General features: G+C 40.9%; 1 protein-coding gene across 1 annotated transcript in view; it reads right to left on the bottom strand.

The window, feature by feature from the left end:
- The window catches only part of LOC306853408 (relaxin receptor 1-like), a gene marked incomplete at both ends in the record, with an annotated part of 69,116 nt that overhangs the window by 23,894 nt on the left and 24,766 nt on the right, over positions 1-20,456 (bottom strand). The window contains 2 exons of the mRNA XM_079390782.1: positions 601-706; positions 4,928-5,011. Of these exons, the coding sequence (XP_079246908.1) occupies positions 601-706; positions 4,928-5,011 (190 nt within the window). The remainder of the gene's footprint in view (positions 1-600; positions 707-4,927; positions 5,012-20,456) is intronic.

The raw sequence follows: 20,456 nt of genomic DNA, 5'->3' as shown, positions 1-20,456 counted from the left end.
TGAAGTATCAATATAGAATTTATGCACTAAAGTTAAATGGAAAAATATCAATTTTATCGATAACTAAGTAATAGTAAGTAATATTTATTTCTATAGCACCTTTCAAGAGCAAATGTCACAAAGTGCTTTACAAAAAAAATTAAATGAAGAATAAAAATAAACATGACCATTAAAAAACGAATTAGACAAAAGCGAGGTTTGAACAAGTGAGTTTTCAACTGCTTTTTAAAAATGTCAGTTCCAGAGGAAGAGCATTCCACAACTTGGGAGCAACTACTTCAAAGACACAGTCTCATTTGGTCTTCAATCTAGAGCACGGAACAACTAGCAGGATCTGATTTGAGGATCTCAGATTCCTATAAATGGCATTTCCATCAGCTATATCTGTAAAAAATTGAAGTGCTAAAAAAAAAATTCGCAAAAAAATCCTTGGATGGAAACCTGGCTAATGACAGATTTTGGAGAGTGTACATATTCAACGTTTAGAGTAAAGCAAACTTGTCAGTTTGCCGCAAGGCCTTGGCATTTTATGCAAATCTGAGGAGTCACACAAACTCAAAAAACTGCAGACACACTCCACACACAAGCCATGAAACTCACATCATGGTGACATTAATGGATACTGTGGGGACATCTTTAAAGTGAGCACCGTCACAGTCAAGCTCCAGGTCCCTGCACTGGCACTCAGCTGGGACAGTCCCAAGCACTGCGTGACAGAAAGGGTAAGATAAAATGGGAGACAAACCAGACAACATTTTAGATATACAACTTGGTGTTCAAAAAGTATGTTTGCATTACAATTTGATCGGTGGTGACACTTAATATGTGAATGGTCATGCTGAACTAATAAGCACTAAATTATTTCTGCAAACTGGTCTAAGTCAGCTTGGGTTGAGGATAAGTTCCACTAAGATTTCCTAATTATAATCATTTGAGCTCTCAAGAGAAATCAAATCTTAAAAGGGCAAGTGTATAATTCAATGTTAAATGCTTTCTCTAAGCTTAAGTAAGCCACTGGCAGGCTCATTACTCCAAACAAATTACAACAATAGCATAAATTTTAGGTACTATCTGTTTGTTTTACCAATGGCAAACAGGGGGATTGTTTAAAAAAATGTTTATGTTTTTTTTTTATTAATTAATTAACAGAAATCATGTTATAAATACTTGAGAACAACAGGAATGTCACAACACATATACAAGTAGGGGGAACTTGTCTAAATGAACATTTTAAAAAGTTTGAATTGCTTTATGCTTCACAGAAAATCAGTATATATCATCTGAAATATCTTTTTTTGCAGGAAATAACCTATTTATTATATAGTGTAATTTTCTTTCATTCATACATACTGTCAGCAGATTATTCAAAATAAGAAACAGCGGATTTTGAATTAAAAGTGTATTTAAGTGAAAAGTGAAAAGGAATTTGTGTAATCTGATGGTGTCAGCAGTTGGGTAGTTCAATACAGTCTCCCAGACAGAATTAAGCCACATGAGATACACCAACTCTTTATCGCAGTTAAACAGAGCAAACGGTTGCCCTCAAATCCAGAGAAAGTAAATGCCTCTGACAGACCATCTGTGGCCCAACACATTGTTCCAACAGAGTCTTATCTGTATTAAACATTGGGGAAGGATGTGAAAGCACAAAGACAGAACAAAAGATGCAGGGAGGTGACAGCAAGAAAAAGAAATCGTACTCCGACATTCCCCAGGATGGCCCGCGGTGACTAATTTGGGAAGAAGAGGAGAGAAGAGATGCAGGCAAAGCAGAGATGGTGCTATAATAGAGCTCACGCTGTCTTCAGACCAATCAAAGTGTGCTTTCAGAGCTAAATTTGCTGGTAATGAGGGGATGAATACAGTAAAGTCATCAATGCCAACACGGGCTAGATTTTAATTGGTTATTCGGGCCGTTTTAGTGCGGCTTGCTTAGTTCTGCTTGTAGTTCATTAATTAACAATGGTCCAAGCTCATTGGAGGACAATATTAGTGAATGAAAATTATTTCTGACCAGTGAAGTGTAAATTAATAGAAGCTCAACCACACTTTGAAAAATCATAATGACATGAAAAGTCATAATTATGACATAAAAAGTCAAAATTACAATGTACTAACTCACAATCATGGAATAAAAAGATGACCACACAGTAAGTCATCATTATGAGATAAAAATAATAAAAAAAAACTAAATGTGACATAAAAAATCTAAACTATTAGATAAAGTCACAATCATAATTATTTTGAGTCAGTCTCTTTTTATGTCATAATTATGACAAAGTTATAATTTAGACATGTCTCATGTTTTGACTATCTCATAATTTTTACTTTTTATTTAATAATTATGGATTAGACTAAGCATGATTTTTTTTCTTGAAATGGCAGAAATGGGCTTTGGCATAAATTCAGGCTATAGCCAAGAATGCTTAAACTTTAGAATAATTTCAAATGATAAAAATACAAAACCTTTTTAACATTTCATATTTAATGGCAACATATTATTAGTTAATGTTCATTCAGATGGTTAGAAAATATTAAATTCTGATGCTCATGTTTTCATTTATACAGTAGCCCACAAATATTATATAGATATTTGTGTATAAATGTCATTGTATTATTGTCACATTTATGTTCCTGTTTGGTTCCTGTTCTCATTGGGTGTTTCTCAAACGGAAGACTGCATCCTACGAAGGCTGCATATCTCAGCTGCCACGTCATCAAACGTCGCTGAAGGCCGTCTCAATCGGAAGGATCCTTAGAAGACAGTCTACGTTTCGTGTCCTTCATTCAGCTGAAATTGAAGGATGTATGGGATGTATCCTCCACGACCTTCAATCACCCATAATCCTTTTTACCCATTCCATTTCATGAAAACAAACTGATGAAAAACGAGTCAGTACTGAGCTTGTCTGAATTTATTATGAAATCTAAGAAAACAATTATGTTTTTGGATATGAATGGATAGATGTTATCTTTTGTTTTGGTGTAAATTACTTACTAAAGGCTAAACTGCCAATAATTTAAGCCACAGAGAGATTATGGACGGTGGTTTTTCATTGTATTGCATTAATAGAAAGCCAAATAATATAAAGATTTGTAATACAAAGGTTTTTTCCAAAACTGAGTTTTATTAGTGTTTTTGTGGCGGGGTCATGAGTCATAGGGGTCATAGTTCCTGAGCTTGGAGTTTGTCAGTTATTGCTTATGTTTCCCTGTGTGTGTGTGTTGGACCTCTTTATCTCTGGATTATATTGAATGGATTATTCTCTTTAACTTTCTTCTTCGTGAGCCTTTTGTGTGAGCACAGCACAGAGATGGTTACAATTATATAGCAAAATTACATTAATTTAACAAAACTATAGCTTAAGAGCACTTTTCAAGTAAAACATTCTACAAATAGAAGTTTGATTTATTTTCAATTATACAGCAATCATGTTTGTAATGAGCTCCAGCTGTGGGTCCTCTGCTAGGACACTTGTGTGAACTTGAGAGGAAAGAATCACCTTGAGATCAGCTGGTTAAAGGTCACAGCAGAAATGGTTAGACACATATTGTTCAGTGTCAGTGTCACAGAAAACTTTTCTTGCATGTAAGACAAAGTGAGCAATATACAGACAGTTGCTACCTGCGCTGAGCCATTAACCTGTCTGTCCAATCACATTTTGGGATAAACAGTACATTACAGATGACTCCAGTCATCAGATGCACTTGCCTTAAAATCTCAAAACATGAGTAAATATTGCTGACTGGAAAAGCTGTAATCACATAAAAACACTAGTAGGGATTTATAATGTGATGTATGGGAACGATCAGGTGGTTTTGTTTGTTATGAAATGGTCAGCTGGTAAATACAGCTGTACTGACAGCATCTGACAGCAAAATGTTGCCTGTCAGAGTCAGATAACAGAATATCAAAGCGGGACATGAAAAGACTCCTCAATCAAGACAAAGTGTTCAATATCAGAAGTGAATTCATGACAATCAGCTGTCAGTTGTTTGTTTGAAATCATCTAAATTGTACCAATTCAGTGAGCACACAAATATTACAGCTATGTTATGTGCTCTCCATAATTAGAGGTGTTTTGACAGTATTTTTTTTTGATTATGCAGCACACCACATGTATACATTGTGCACTTCAATTTCAGAACAATTGGATGTTTATTAAAGGTACGGCAAGTGATGTCCGAGAAATGCTGGTAATATTTAAAATCACCAAATCAGACACGCTCCTACCAAAAAGGATCACACTAATATCTTGATAGCTCCACCCCCCAGATTTATGAACATGCAACACAGGCAACTCCCCAAACATGAGTGGGGAGACACGCCCCTTCCTGGTGATTAGCTAGAAGTGTGTTTTGGTGCTCGATCCACTTGGAACATTTTCTGCACCTTCAGATCTGATGTTTAACTGCTTGGGTTTTTTAGAAAATAAAAATTTTACAGCAGTCATTACTCTAGTCTTCAGTGTCAGAAATCTTTCTAATATGCTGATTTACTGATAAAAACATTTTATATTATCATCAATGTTAAAAACAGCTTTTGTTCAGTTTAATGTGTCTTTGCTAAATAGAAATATTAATTTATTTAAAAAAATTTAAATCTTACTGATTTACTGACGTTGAACATGAAAAAGGGATCAATACTGATAGGCAACACATGCCGTAATCTCAGGAATGGGTTAAACACTTTTAGTATGTGTGTTTATTTTGTGAATGGCAATAATTATGTCAGACTGAAAAAGTCTTGTGCATGCATTATTCTAACTGTCCATCTCTCACTGTTGTTTAGCTGTCTCACTATTGCTAACTGCACACTGCGTTTAAAAAAAAAAAAAAAACGGGTAAAGTAAGCTCTTAAGATATTCCCTACAAAGTTCAAATTCTCACAATTTTTGCAGAAATGTAAAAATGAGAGCATACTCACAGCAGGCGTTTGACTTGGTTCCAAGGTTATTACTGGGGATGCCAAAATAGTTATCGAAGAGATGAGGCCAACCATTATTGTCTCCTAGAAGAAAAACAACAAGAAGTAAAATGTCACTGAATCAAACACATGCTGCTTGTCATTGCTAACAAAGCCGTTTGCTGTGGCACAGATGTTCACAGTTGTGAACACACTGGTGAGAACACACTGATGGCACAGCAAAGCCCACAGTGGGAAATTCAAATGGCTAAGAACCATTTTGCAGGGTCTTTGGTTTAACAAATGTGCCTCCACTCATTCTCTCAGAGGAAGTTGCATAATACATAATAATGCATTTGGGTTTGTTCTTTTTTAAGAATCACGTTAACCTACTCAGCAACCCCTGTCAATCATCTTGACATTACTTGCCAACTACAAAAGTTGTGGGGGAAATGAAGCAGGTGGCATGCAAATAGGTGACTTGTGTGGCGTTTCCTGTCTCCTGACACCTCACACTTAACATCTCAAACAAATTAAACTCAACCTTCCGGCTCACTCAATACACCTTCATCAATCACTGTCAGGGTGATCGCATTCATATTTGTATTAGGGGTGTGCTCAAAATATCGATTCTTAGATACATACCGATATAATAAAAAAAGATACAGTATCGACATTCTAGCCCTTAGTATCGATACTCCGCCTAGCCATTAGGGGGCGCAGCGGCGCCCGCGAGTTTCAAAAACTCATGGAAAATGTTAAAGCAAGATGTAGCATTTAAGTGATTTCATAGTGAAATATGTTATGGCAGTACATGGTGTCACAAAAAAGAATTATAAGAAGATTTAATAAGAAGTTAAGAATAATAAGAAGAAGATTTTGTGCTTGTGTGAGCTCAGACTGTACCCTTGGAAAGTTAAATGTTGACTTGTGGTAATTTCCAGATTAATACAATTTGTGTACAATTAATCAGAGCACTTAAAGTTGCAAATATTTAAGCAAAATGCACTTTGTTATAATGCACTTTTGTCTTCAATAAATTGAAGAAAAATGCAGAGTTCTGTTAGTTGAGTAAATGTGTTCAGAATTAACTAATTGGCTCTGGCCCATGTATTTTTATTGAATCGTATCGAATCGTGTCACATTGTATGAAATCGTATCGAGACAGCTCTGTATCGAGGTACGTATCGAATCGTGACCTGTGTATCGAGGTATGTATCGTATCGCCAGGTTCTCCAAGGTATACAGCCCTAATTTGTATGTATTCAAATGCAAAGTGTTCAAGTACAATATCACTCAAAAGTTTGAAGTCAGTAAGTTTAAAAAAAAATAGTTTTTCAAGAAATGAATACATGGGAATTCATTTTCAGCAGGGATTAAACTGCTCAAAAAACGACAGTAAAGACTTCTACATTGTTACAAAAATCTACTTATCAAAGAATGCTGAAAAATGTATCATGATTTTCACAAGAACATTAAGCAGCACTAATTTTAAAATTGATAATAATAAAAACGATGCACCAAATCAACATATTAGAATGATTTCTGAAGGATCATGTGACACTACAGTAATGCCTACAGAACATTCAGCTTTGCCTTCACAGGTATAAATGAAATTTAAAATACATTCAAATAGAAAAAAAACATTATTTTAAATTGTAATACAATTTCACAATACTGATATTTACAATATTAACATTAGTGAAGGAATGAGGGCTAGAACAAGACTTTATGTGAATATCTAATGTAATACTAATGACATAATGAAACCATTACAAATCCAGCACACATGCTGTTTACCACTGCAGACAGAAGCTGTAATTCACACTATATCATAAATACAGAATGTAATGATGTTAAAGATAGTCTCAAGCTGTGTTCTTAATGCCAAACATGTCCAATGGTTCAACGAAAAGCACATTCTCAGCCTGACCATCTTATTAATAATCCAGCTGCGGACTGAGCATCAACCTCACAACCCAGATGGTCAACACAGGGGAAACCTGACCTGCTAACAAGACCTGCCAAAGGCCAGGGGAGCCACACTGTCCTTCTGCAATGAATTAAACACATTCAGTGCTGGACATTAAAAGTTTAGCAAAAAATGATTTCACCATTCAGTCATGTGCCCTGGTGCAAACCCAGGAAAATGCATCAGATTTTCTGAAAAGTGGTTTTGTTGTACAATATATGGTTGTTTCTTTAATTATGAGCACTCTTTTAAAACTAAAACTTTTTGTGTAATGTGAATGCTAATACTTCCCAGACAGCAACATAGTGTTGGCCCAGATCCGGCCCACATCTGGCCCGTGTGAAATCCATGCAGGCCAGATGTGGGCCGGATCCGGGCCAACACTGCTTGCTGTCTGGGTTGGTAATAATTTGGAAATGAAAAAAAAAAAAAAACATTTAAAGACACAAAAAATGCTATAAATTAGCCTTTGGATAACAAATTGTATTCTAGAAATAAATGTTTAAAATATCAATAAACTGTCATTTCCACCACAGAATGAGTGGAGAAACAAAACAACAGGATTCTCCTAAGATGCATTTCTACCCACAGTTGTTGATTATTAGCTGATAAAACTGAATGAACTGTGACCAGATTTAACTGGACTTTAATTCTTAAAAGTCCACAAGACCAAATGTGACTATTTACTACTTTTTGCTGTACAACAAATAAAAAAGACTCTTCCAGGTCTACAGGATAATAGAACTAAACCCAAAACATATTCACAATTGTAGAGATGTTGTCTTATAAAAGCTCTCATATAATAAAAACAGTGTTCCTTGTATGTTACCAAATTTGAAATCAGCCTGACAAAGAAAACTGATTTCCTAAAAATGATTCAGCTCAGTAATTCTTAGGGCGTGTTCACACTTGGCGTCTTTTTTGACTAGAAAACGTTGACAAGAGCGCTTTTTTAGTAAAATAAAAAGCTGCCAGCGTACAACTATGCTCCGAAACTAGTACGATTTGTCCATCGGCTATCTTCTCCGGTGGTGAGTCGTTTCCATAACAACAAAAACAACAAGAAAAAGGAGAAGCCCGTTAACTTAAAAAGCCGACATTTCTGCAGCACACAGCACTATGCTACAGTTGCAGCTGTTGCTATAGCAACCAAATACGCCCTCAGCTGCTATTTGTAAAAAAAAAAAAACACTGGCAGCTTTTTATTTTACTAAAAAAGCGCTCGTCAACTTTTTCTAGTCAAAAAAGACGCCAAGTGTGAACACGCCCTAACTCAGCAATGCTCTTTCTGTTCTGTTTGAATATTAAGTTTAACCAAGCCAAGTTTAACCAAGTGAATGTCTTCTGGGGTCATTAATGATAAACATATTTAATTTTACTTGGTGTTTAAGGATAAAGGAAATGACTTCTGTGATGCTGAAACATCAACACTTTGCTTGCATAGCTCATTATCCATCAATTTTCTATGGTGTTCCTTTCGTGTCATGCAGGTAATTGATTATTCATGGATGAAATGCAAATGTTAATTAAACATCTAAGCTTTACTTCAAAGACCTCAAACAGTCTTTGCAGTAAATAAACTTTTCAAAGAAGGTGAACAATATCAGGCAGCACTTTTGGCTGACTTGTATGATTTGTTTGACTTGTATGTATGTATGCATGTATATATATACAGTATATACACACACACACAGCACTTTTGGCTGACTTGTATGATATGTTTGACTTGTATGTATGTATGTATGTATACAGTATATACACACATACACAGCACTTTTGGGTGACTTGTATGAGTTGTATGTAACCACACAGAAAACGTGGCTTATAGACAACTCTGTGAATGTCCTTGAGTAGCCCAGACACAGCCTGGGCTTGAACCCAATCATACCATCCAACCTGACAGAGCTTGAGAGGTGAAGAGGTAAAGATAATTGCCAAATGCTGATGTGCAAAGCTTGTCGCATCATACCCAAAGAATACTTGAGGCTGTAAAAGTGCTTCAGCTAAGTACTGAGTTAAGGGTTTAAATACTTAGGCAATGTACTGAAGTTTTTTATTTGTATTTATTTATTAATTTTATAAATTTACAAAGTTGTGTCAGTTGTGTTTTTGCTTTGCCATTATGGTATATGGAGTGTAGACTGATGTGGAAAAGTAATTTAAAGCAGTGTAATATAAGGCTACAACATAAAACATGAAAAAGAACATACATACAGTGGTGTGAAAAAGTGTTGCCCCCCTTTCCTGATTTTTTATTTTATTGCATGTCACACTTTAATGTTTCAGATCATCAAACAAATTTAAATATTAATCAAAGATAACACAAGTAAACACAACATGCAGTTTTTAAATGAAGGGTTTTTTTATGAAGAGAAAACAAAATCCAAACCCACATGGCCCTGTGTGAAGAAGTATTTGCCTATGGAACAGTGGTGAACCTTCCCAGGAGTGGCCGACCGACCAAAATTACCCCAAGAGCGCAGCGACAACTCATCCAAGAGGTCACAAAAGACCCCACAACAACATCTAAAGAACTGCATTCCTCACTTGCCTCAGTTAAGGTCAGTGTTCATGACTCCACCATAAGAAAGAGACTGGGCAAAAATGGCCTGCATGGCAGAGCTCCAAGACGAAAACCGCTGCTGAGCAAAAAGAACATAAAGGCTCGTCTCAGTTTTGCCAGAAAACATCTTGATGATCCCCAAGACTTGACGAGACAACGAGACAAAAGTTGAGACTGACGAGACAAAAGTTGAACTTCTATCTAGGGATGTTCATAGTAAATCAATTTCTCATTTAAACTGAAATGCCAAAATGGCAGGACTGATGTCATTCATAAACTATAATGGGAAAAAAATGAATACCATTCAAACTTTCATAAACAACAAAGGCACCTGGCACCCTAAATAAATAATGACTGCAATTTACAGGCAATTAAAAACAAAACAAAAACTACAGATATATTCAAATATTGTTACTAAGACAAAAAAGTAGGCCATATTCCAACGGAATAAACTCTTGACTGGCATCTCAATTAATATTCTCAATTAATTAGTGTTCTCATTCTTTATCTTGATTGCAAACAGGCTACAAAAGGATATTGTGTCTGTAAACATTTCAGTCTAATCTAGACACCCTAGCAAAATCATCTGCCTTCAATTAAGGTTTAGTCTTGCATTCTGCAAAACAAACATGTATTCCTCTTTGGATCGTTATGTGTTACTGTGGATGAAATTTAAGGAACTTAAAATGCTCTTTCCATTAGAATAATAAAGGGACAGTTCACTCAAAAAGGAAAATTCTTTATTTGCTCACCGTCATGTCGTTCCAAACATTCATGCTGCTATTTTTCTCTGAAAAGCTCAAAAGGGAAAGTATTTGAAAGGATGTGGAATGATTTGGAACATTATGACATTATCAATTTTTGGTAAACGAGGTAAAAGAGAACATTTCAGGTCTTTTTATTTGGGGGCAAGGTACTATGAAAAACCCTTAGTAAACCATTACAACTCACAATATTTTCCTCCATACCACTGAATGAATTCAGGTTTTCCTCTACTACACACAACACAAGTGAAAAACATTTCAATGAGTTTAAATCCATCATTGACAGGTAATGTTGCTATTTGTGTCCCAGCAAGGCTCTGACAGGTAATTTTTTCCCCATCGAGCCTTATGTCACAATTACAGGAGCTCACAGTTTTGGTTATATTGAGCAGCACTGAGGCAGCCATTAGTAAAGACACCATATAATCTTTGCTTACATGGAAAGAGAGGAAACCAATCTGATCCTTTGACCTCTGCATTGATTTTACATGCACAGGGACTGTACAGTTTTATTACTCTATTGTGTTTTGACCGAAAGCTTATCCCATCAAACATAATGATCCCCAATTTATACTGAGGGTTTTTCCAAAGAAAGGCTTTTCACTACTAATACAGTTCACTATATTACTGATGTTTAACAACACAACCTGACTGTTGTGTGATATTGTCATCCTTAATAAGTGAACAATCATGTTTCACAGCTTTTTTTTCACAAGTGAACAGTAGCAATTTTGTGGCTTTGTGGTGATAACATTCTGACAAATTATCACTGACAGCAGGTAAAAAAACTGTAATGAAGACACTAATGAAGACACTGGATTTTGCAAAACATAAAACTATGTAGGTGTTTCATTTTTTTTTTTTAAATCTAAGCATTACTGCACTGCATATTCTATGTGTAATTGCTAGTTTTTTCAAGCTCTGCAACATAAATGTCAAATGGCAAGGAAGATTCAGTGCTGAGATAATATCTTCTCCCTGTGTAACATTAAGATTAATGGCCTTGTTTATGTGGCTGGTCCATGACAAATTGAACAAAATTTTTACAAAAAAAATTACAGGTAATGACGACTGAGATGACCACTGCATTCTAGGAATTGCAGAACATAGTTTGAATCACTAAATGCTAACAAATGAATAGTCAACGATATATGGAAGTGCAGTTAGGGGCTCAGAAATATTGTGAAAAAAAGTGTAGTCTAAATCAAAAGAAATAGAACATGAGATATTACATAATATTTCTCTTTTTTTACGCTTTTAACCTTGGGTAAAGGTATGTTTCATGCTTGTAAACTCACAGTTCCCTGAGATAAGGGAACGAGCGTTGCGTCGTCATTTGATGACTGCTTATGGGGGGAAACTCCTGTTTACTCTGTTACTGAAGCCTGATTTGTTAACGTTTGTGTAGCTGCACAAACCAATGGTGCTACAGGAGTCGGCCCAGCGTGCCATTTCATCAGAATCAACGACTGAAACGACAGCCATCGATTTACATGCAGCTATAGCATGGCCAGTTACGCAACGCTCGTTCCCTTATCTCAGGGAACCGAGGTTACGTGAGTAACCGGAGCGTTCCCTATCGAAAGGTAACTGCCATTGCATCGTCATTTGACGACTGCTTATGGGGAACGCATCCAGTAATGCCGTGCTATAAGCAGATGCAAAACTAAGCCTGCTCCGCGAGCTCAGCCTAGGCACATTCAGCAAGGGCCCGATAATCCTGAGCTACAAAGAGACCCGGGGACGACCTGAGGTCTGCTTGACATAACCCTTCCCGCCCGAAGGGGGGGAAAGTAAGCCTGTTTGAACGGTCAAACTTTAGAATCTAATAAAGGTATACAGCAACGACGAGCTGGTGGCCGCACAAATCTCCCCAATAGAGATTCCACTGGACCAGGCCCAGGAGGATGCCATTCCTCTGGTGGAATTGCACGGCCGCTGAGCACTAAGCCAGGGCGACAGCATCTACTATCCTGTGCGATAGTCTTTGCTTTGTGACCGGCAGCCATTTAGAGCGGCCTCCAAAGCACACAAAGAGCTGCTCCGTTTGTCTAAAAGACTTAGAACGCTCAAAGTACACTCGGAGTGCCCGGACTGGGCACAACAAGTTAGGTCCCTGTTCACCATCCGCAACGGGGAGGGCTAGAAGGGAGATAACCTGGGATCTAAACGGAGTTGAGAGCACCTTTGGTACATAGCCGCTGCACAGCTGAAGAACGACTTACAGTCTTTGGGTCCAAACTCAAGACACGAAGCACTGACAGACAGGGCTTACAAGTCACCTACTCGCTTGACAGACGCTAGGGTCAAAAGCAGAGCGGTTTTGAGAGTCATGACCCTTAAGCCGGCTGTTTGAAGTCGCTTGAGGTCCTACAGGGCTTTGGACAAGTCCCAAGTTGGCATAGTCTTAGGACGAGGAGGATTCAACCGCCGAGCGCCTCTAAGGAACTTAATGACCAAGTAATTTCTGCCAATAGTCCGGCCAACCTCGACAGAAGGATTCGCCACGATGGCTGCCACATAGAACTTGAGCGTGGAAGGGGTGCGCCTCTTATCCAGCAGCTCTTGCAGAAGGGTTAGCACGTGGGACATGTGTAGATGGAGCTCTAGCCTCCTAAATGGTATTAGTGACTCTCGCTGGGAGTTGACTAGACTCCCGTCGAGCGGCCAGACATGAAGGCTCTACAGTTCCGGCTGGGGATGCCAAATCATGCCCTGCACTTGTGAGAGAAGATCTCTCCTCAGTGGTATTGACCATGGTGCTGCAGACAGCAGCTGGATCATCTCTGGGAACCAGACTTGGTTCCTCCAGAGGGGGGCCATGAGGAGGAGAGAGCATTTTGTTTCCCTGATTCGCCAGATAACCTGGGGTAGCAGGGCAATTGGAAGGAAGGCATACAGATGGGCGTTGGGCCAATTGTGGGCCAGAGCATCCTGCTGCTTTGAAAAATATGTTTCAATGGCAGTGACAGTTGTCTCCGGAGGCGAAGAGGTCGACCTCTGCCTTGCCGAAAACTGACCAAATCATCTGAACCGTCTGGGGATGTAGATTCCATTCCCCTGGAGCTACATTGTTCCTTGACAACAAAATCTGCTCCTTGGTTCAGTCTGCCCAGCACATGAACCGCTCCTAGTGAGAGGAGTTCTTTCTGTGCCCAAAGCAGGAGATGTTGAGTCATCCTGTGAAGGGGACATGACCTGAGGCCACCTTGGTGGTTGATGTAGGCCACCACTGTTGTGTTGTGCGACTGGACTAGGACGTGATGCCGTTTTAAGGGTGGCAGGAAGGTCTTTAGGGCCAGACAAACAGCCATCAGCAGTTGATATGCAGGCGTCACTTGTGGGTCGACCAGGAGCCATACGCCGGGTTGCCCTAGTACAGAGCACCCCAGCCTGAGCTGGAGGCATCTGTCATGATCACCTTCCTTCTGGAGGTCGTCCCCAACTGTACGCCTGATTGAAACAGGCGAGGAGTTGTTCAAGGGGCCACAGCTTTGAGGCAGCGATGGGTTACCTTGACATAAGCGCGGCCCAGGCACCAGGCGTGGGACGAAATGCGGGCTTTTAGCCAATATTGAAGGGGCCGCATGTGTAGCAGGCCCAGGGGAATAACTGAGGAGGCGGCAGCCATGATTTTGAGGCAGTTAATATGCAAGCGTCGCTCGTGGGTCGACTAGGAGCCGTAAGCCGGGCTGCCCTCGTACAGAGCGCCCCAGCCTGAGCTGGAGGCAGCCATGAGGCCGAGCATCCTCTGAAATGCTTTGAGGGGACGCAAAGCCCCCTGCATATAAGACGCTGCCACTCGCTGGATAGTCAGGGAGCGTTCCGGTGTTATCCAAGCTCGCATTTCAACCCCAAACGCTCTAGGTGATTGAGCAACAATGACCTGTGAGTGATCAATTGCCGTTCTGAGTCAGCTAGCATTATCCAGTCATAGAGGTAGTTTAGTATGCGGTTTCCTATCTGTCTCAAAGGGGAAAGAGGCACGTCTACGCACTTCGTAAAAGTGCGTGGGCCAGAGACAGTCCAATGGAAGGATCGTGTACTGATAGGTCACTCCCTCGAAAGCGAATCTCAAAAACAGTCTGTGACGGAGCGCTATTCAGATATGAAAGTAAGCATTTTTCAGATCCACAGACAGAAACCAGTCCTCGGGCTGAATTTGTGCGAGGATCTGTTTCAAAGTTAACATTCTGTATGGCGGTTGCATGAGAGCATGATTCAGACGTCTGAGATCGAGAATTGGTCTGAGCCCGCTGTCTTTCTTGGGAACAAGGAAGTATCAGCTGTAAAGGCCCGACTCGCTGTGAGCGAACTGGAGCAAGTAACCTCGTTCCATTGATTTTTTAGAACCCAGCTTGACATGCCGGGGATGGTTTTCCAAGCCAAAAGCCAGGCGGCAAGCAGTTACTTTCCTACTAATGGCAGTTCATGGCACGGGGCGGGGAACTGGCATTCGTAGTGTGAGGAGAGGAGAATTGCTCTAGCGGGTCCACTATCACAGTGGTAGTTAGCTTGGGCACGCGCTGAATAAGAAGGACGTGCCCAGCTTGAATAGAATTTCCATCCGCTCAGTGTTGAACGGAGAGATGGAGAGTGAGCGTGAACTTACTTCGATGAAGTTCCGGCCTCAGCAAGAACTTATCCTTTTCCTCTCAAAAGTTTGCTTCGCTAGTGCTTTCTCAGTGTGAGCAGCCAGCCCCTGTGAGCGCAACGTCAGAGTGGGCGTGGTCCAGATGTAATCCGCCTAAAAGATCAAACCGCTCGTAGATGAGGGGTGTTGATGATCCTCACGTGTAAACACACCGGCAGATCAAAGTGCTGCGCGTATCCGCCTTTAAGGATAAAACTGCTCGTGCAACAAGGGGATAATACTCACGTGTAAAACACACTGGCGGATCAAAGCGCTGCGGGGAGAGTGGGTCGCGCAGCAGTTGTGCTGGCGTGTGATCTCTCAAGCCCAGTTGCTTAGCCCAGTGACTTCAGTGTTTCATCCTCCAAGGTAGCTGGGAGAGGAGAATGTGAGAGGCGGGGCTGCCTTCATCAAAAAAGGCAAACCGCGAGCACAGCAGAGTGAGACTCAGTGAGTGCAGCCTCAGTGTGGGCGTTACCCAGGCGAGTGGCGCACTCAAATCCTAAGCTGTCAGTGATGCGAAATCACTAGTGACAGCCCTTACTCCGATCTGCCTAGAAGGACAGAGCCGCTGGATGTAAGCGAGGGGCGCTGATCCTCACGTATAAAACACACTGGCAGATCAAAGTGCTGCGGTAAGAGTGAAACATGCGGTAACTGTGCCGACATAAATCACTCATGCCTGGTCGCTCAAAACTTTTTTTCTTCCGAGGTAACTGGGAGAGGAGACATGAGAGAGTAGCGGGACCATCTTCACAGAAGAAGGGGATCCGTGGGCGATGCAGGGACAAACTCGCACTTTTGTCTGTGAAAGCGGCCTGTCTCAGTGAGTGCAGCCTCAGCGACGCACACACAAATGCGAAGCTGTCAGCGATCTGATCACTGGTGACAGCATTCTTACTCTAATCTGCCAAGAGAGATTGAGCCGCTCGGTGTAAGCGGTGCCGCAGATGGCAGCTATTGTGCATTGGTCTTCAGTGTTTGTACTGTTTTTGTTTGTTTTTCCTGTTTTGTGTTACTCAAATACAATCAGTTTTACCAGGGATGCCCTGCTGAACATTCGGCAGAACACACCACAAAATCTTTTACCGGATTTTGACTATTCGGATGTTTTGCTGGACATTGTAGTTGGCGGAGCCGTAGCTCTGGTCAAACGCTTCAGGAGGACGCACAGACGAGGCGTGCTCGTGAAGCTTCGTCAGCGCGGATTTCGAATGCCATTGCCTAGCATCCATCTGGCGAATCTCCGCTCTCTACCCAACAAAACGGACAAACTCCTTCTGATCTCCCGGACAAACAAGGATTTTTCTAACTCTGCTGCTCTGTGTACCCCACGCGGAATCAACGGGGAAATTGCGTGGTGGCGAAACGAACTTTTACATCAATGAGAGGTGGTGTATAGATGTAACTGTGTTAAAGAAGATATGCTGTTCAGATCTAGAAACGCTCTTCATTAACTGCAAGCTGTTCTATTCACCGCGGGAGTTCTGCTCTTTCATTCTCGTGAGTGTCTACCTTCCACTGCAAGGGCACGTGAGCACAGCTTTACAGAAACTCGCTGATATGATCACAGAGAGTGAGCAACAACACCCAGATTCTGTTTTAATAATTCTCGGGGACTTTAATAAAGCAAATCTCTCCCGCGAACTGCCAAAATACAGACAGCACATCACATGTCCCTCCAGAGACAGTAATAAACTGGATCACTGTTACACTGCGATAAAGGACGCATATCTATCTTCTAATCTACTCATCTAACTTACAACAACAACAAACCATGGTTCACTGCAAAACTCAGACAGCTCCGTCAGGCCAAAGAAGATGTTTACAGAAAGGGGGATAAAGTCTTGTATAAACAGACCAAATACACACTGGAAAAGGAGATCAGAGTGGCAAATAGTAATTATTCTGACAAGCTAAGGAACAAATTCTCTTCCAGTGATCCTGCTTCAGTTTGGAAAGGTATGAAAGACATCACCAGTTACAAGTCACCATCCCCCAGCGCTCTGGAGAATCAACAACTGGCAGACAATTTGAATGTCTTTTACTGTAGGTTTGAAAAAACAACCCACACCCGCCCTGAACACCTATCCACACAACCATTAACACCTCCAGCAAACCCCCACTCCGCCACACCTACAATTCAAATCAGTGAAGATGACGTGTGCCAGGTCTTCAGAAAGAACAAAAGAAGGAAAGCACCAGGCCCAGACGGTGTGTCACCAGCCTACCTAAAAACCTGTGCTGATCAGCTCGCCCCCATCTTCACACAGATCTTCAACAGATCACTGGAGCTGTGTGAAGTCCCCTCATGCTTCAAACGCTCCACCATCATCCCCGTCCCAAAGAAACCCAAAATTACTGGACTCAATGACTACAGACCTGTGGCTCTAACGTCTGTGGCCATGAAATCATTTGAAAGACTGGTTTTGGCTTATCTGAAGGACATCACTGGACCCTTACTGGACCCCCTGCAGTTTGCCTACAGAGCAAACAGATCTGTGGATGATGCTGTCAATATGGGACTGCACTTCATCCTGCAGCATCCGGACAGACCAGGGACTTATGTGAGGATCCTGTTTGTGGACTTCAGCTCCGCTTTTAACACCATCATCACGGACACCCTTCAGAATAAACTGACACAGCTCTCCGTCCCCACCTCCGTCTGTCAGTGGATCAACAGCTTCCTGATAGACAGACAGCAGTCAGTAAAGCTTGGTAAATTCACATCCAGCACCCGCACCATCAGCACTGGAGCCCCTCAGGGCTGCGTTCTCTCCCCACTGCTCTTCTCCCTCTACAACAACGACTGCACCTCTAAAGACCCCTCTATCAAGCTCCTGAAGTTTTCAAACGACACCTCACTGATCGGCCTCATCAAGGATGGTGACGAGTCTGCTTACAGACAGGAGGTTAAGGAGCTGGCTGTATGGTGCAGTCTTAACAACCTGGAGCTTAACACGCTCAAAACTGTGGAAATGATCGTGGACTTCAGGAGAAACCCCCCTGCACTCCCCCCACTCACCATCATGAACAGCACTGTGACTGCAGTGGAGTCATTCAGATTCCTGGGCACCACCATCTCTCAGGACCTGAAGTGGGACAATCACATTGACTCTATTGTGAAAAAGGCCCAGCAGAGGTTGTACTTCCTTCGCCATCTGAGGAAGTTCAACCTGCCACAGGAGCTGCTGAAACAGTTCTACTCTGCCATCATTGAATCCGTCCTCTGCACTTCAATAACTGTCTGGTTCAGCTCAGCTACCAAATCTGACCTCAGAAGACTACGGAGAGTAGTCCAGACTGCTGAGCGAATCATTGGTACAACCCTCCCCACTCTCCAAGAACTGTACTTATCCAGAGTGAGCAAAAGGGCTGGTAAAATCACTCTGGACCCCTCACATCCAGCACACTCCCTCTTTGAACTGTTGCCGTCTGGCCGACGCTACAGAGCTCTGAGAACCAGAACGACCAGACACAGAAACAGTTTCTTTCCTCAGGCAATCCATCTCATGAACACTTGACAATAAAACGCGGAACACACAACTCTATTATTTATTCACCACACTTGCTTACTTTTTTATTTATCAATTTTTTTTTCTTCTCATTTCAAATTTGTACATATCAGACCTGTACACACATAATTGTCTATATTATATATTGTGTTTTTGCTGTTTTGTACATTGCCTATTTGGATATTTGTATTATTCTTTATTATCTGTGTCCTGTCCTGTTGCTGTCTCTCTGTTGCACTGTTGAGCTTCTGTCACTAAAACAAATTCCTCCTATGTGTAAACATACTTGGCCAATAAAGCTCATTCTCATTCTGATGTAAAACGGGCGCTAATCTCACTTGTAAAACACACACCAGCGGATAAAGGTGTCAGGGGAGAATTAGCACGTGAGTTCTTGCGTGTGATCATTCAAACCCAGTTGCTCAGCTCCGTGACTGCACCGTTCCTTTCTCTGAGGTCGCAGAGAGGAGAAACGGGAGAGCGGGGCTGCCTTATTTATTAAAGCGATTCGCGAGCGGAGAAGAGCGAGACTCAGTGAGCATACAGTCTCTGCATGGGGCTGCCCAGACAGGTGACTCACTCTTCTGCACTTCCACACTCGCGACATTTGCAAAAATGTAGCAGAGAAATTGCTCAGGAATTGCTCTTATCAGCCGGATAGCCGCAGGGGAAGGCTTCTCGCTTCTTCCACTGCCGGGGGTCTAAAAAGCTTAGGGCCAACTACAAGAAAACAATAAATAAAAAAATAAAAAATGATAATAAAAGTAATTACTATAGATAGAAAAAGACTATTCTTAAACATAGTGAGTTGCCCACTGTCTACATGTATAAGTAAACAACTATATAAATACACAAATATTGCATACATATGGTATATATAGTGCATATGGTGTTTTACTGCTACAAAACGTACCATGGATAGTTCTCAGTCTTTTATACAGTACATGTAGCATCTCTATCTCTTAGAAATCAATTAGGCTTATTGAAAGAATAATCTGTCTGGCTAGCCATTACCTTGAAGATTAAATCAATGAAACTCAAGATGAGTTTCTTTATTCAGGTTATTATGTCAGTGGTGTGATATACTGTTATTGTCAAACTATGTCACTATGATATGACTAATTCATTCAGCTGGGCATACTGTAAATATCAGAGTTCACAAGCCATCCATTTCATAACATAGGGCTATTTTGGAAGAGAAGCACATATAACTCTGGGGGTTCAAATTCAAAGAAAAACATGAGCACGTCACTGCATAACAGTCAAGCATTCCTTTCACAAGACGTGTCACAGCACGCACTACTACATAAACACGGTTCTCACTCAAACATGACCTTTCTAACAGATGTAAACATGATTGATGTGACATGGCCACTGTTTTCCCATGCCTGCAGCTGTCATGGAGCACAGGAGTGGATCTAGAATATAATTTTTAGGTTGGCAAAGGGGTGGCATGGGGTCTGTGAGGGGTGGCAACACCAAAGCAAGCCCCCATGCATAGTTTTTGGGGATATATTGTCTGACATGTACAGTTGTGTTCACAAATACTGTTTTACCATTAAGTAATCATCTATATTGTTTAAAATGAAAAATAAATAACAGCATTCCAATATCCATCATGGCACCATGTCAAAAAACAATATAAAAAACTTTAACTGGTTATAAATGTCTCTGAGCTTGTGTCATTAAAGAAGACATGCGGTTCTATTAATATTACATAGGCAATTTAGATGGTATAAATCACGTTTTACTGCAAGTTTAAGAGTAACACATTTGAATTTCCTAACATTAGAAAGAAATACAATAATATAAAAGCATTGAAACTGGATCAGTTTTGAAAACAATGTTTGATTTTTTGTTATTACCAGAGGTGAGAATGTCTGTAATCACCCAGAACACACTATCAACCATATAGTCTAGCAACACCCCAGCAACTGCATAGCAAGAGCCTAGCAACCACCCAGAATATCCTAGCAACCAACTCTTGGTCTGAGCTGTCAACGCGACATATCTCGTCACAGTTGCTGCTGATGTGTCCTACGATGAGAACAGAGGCCGCTCCTCGAGGCACATAATTGGCCACAGGTGTTGAGACAAGCCAGC

The sequence above is a fragment of the Barbus barbus genome (assembly GCF_936440315.1).
Source record: "Barbus barbus genome assembly, chromosome: 33".
Taxonomy (NCBI): domain Eukaryota; kingdom Metazoa; phylum Chordata; class Actinopteri; order Cypriniformes; family Cyprinidae; genus Barbus; species Barbus barbus.
The sequence above is the reverse complement of the archived record's forward strand: the minus strand, read 5'-3'. Positions and strand labels throughout refer to the sequence as shown.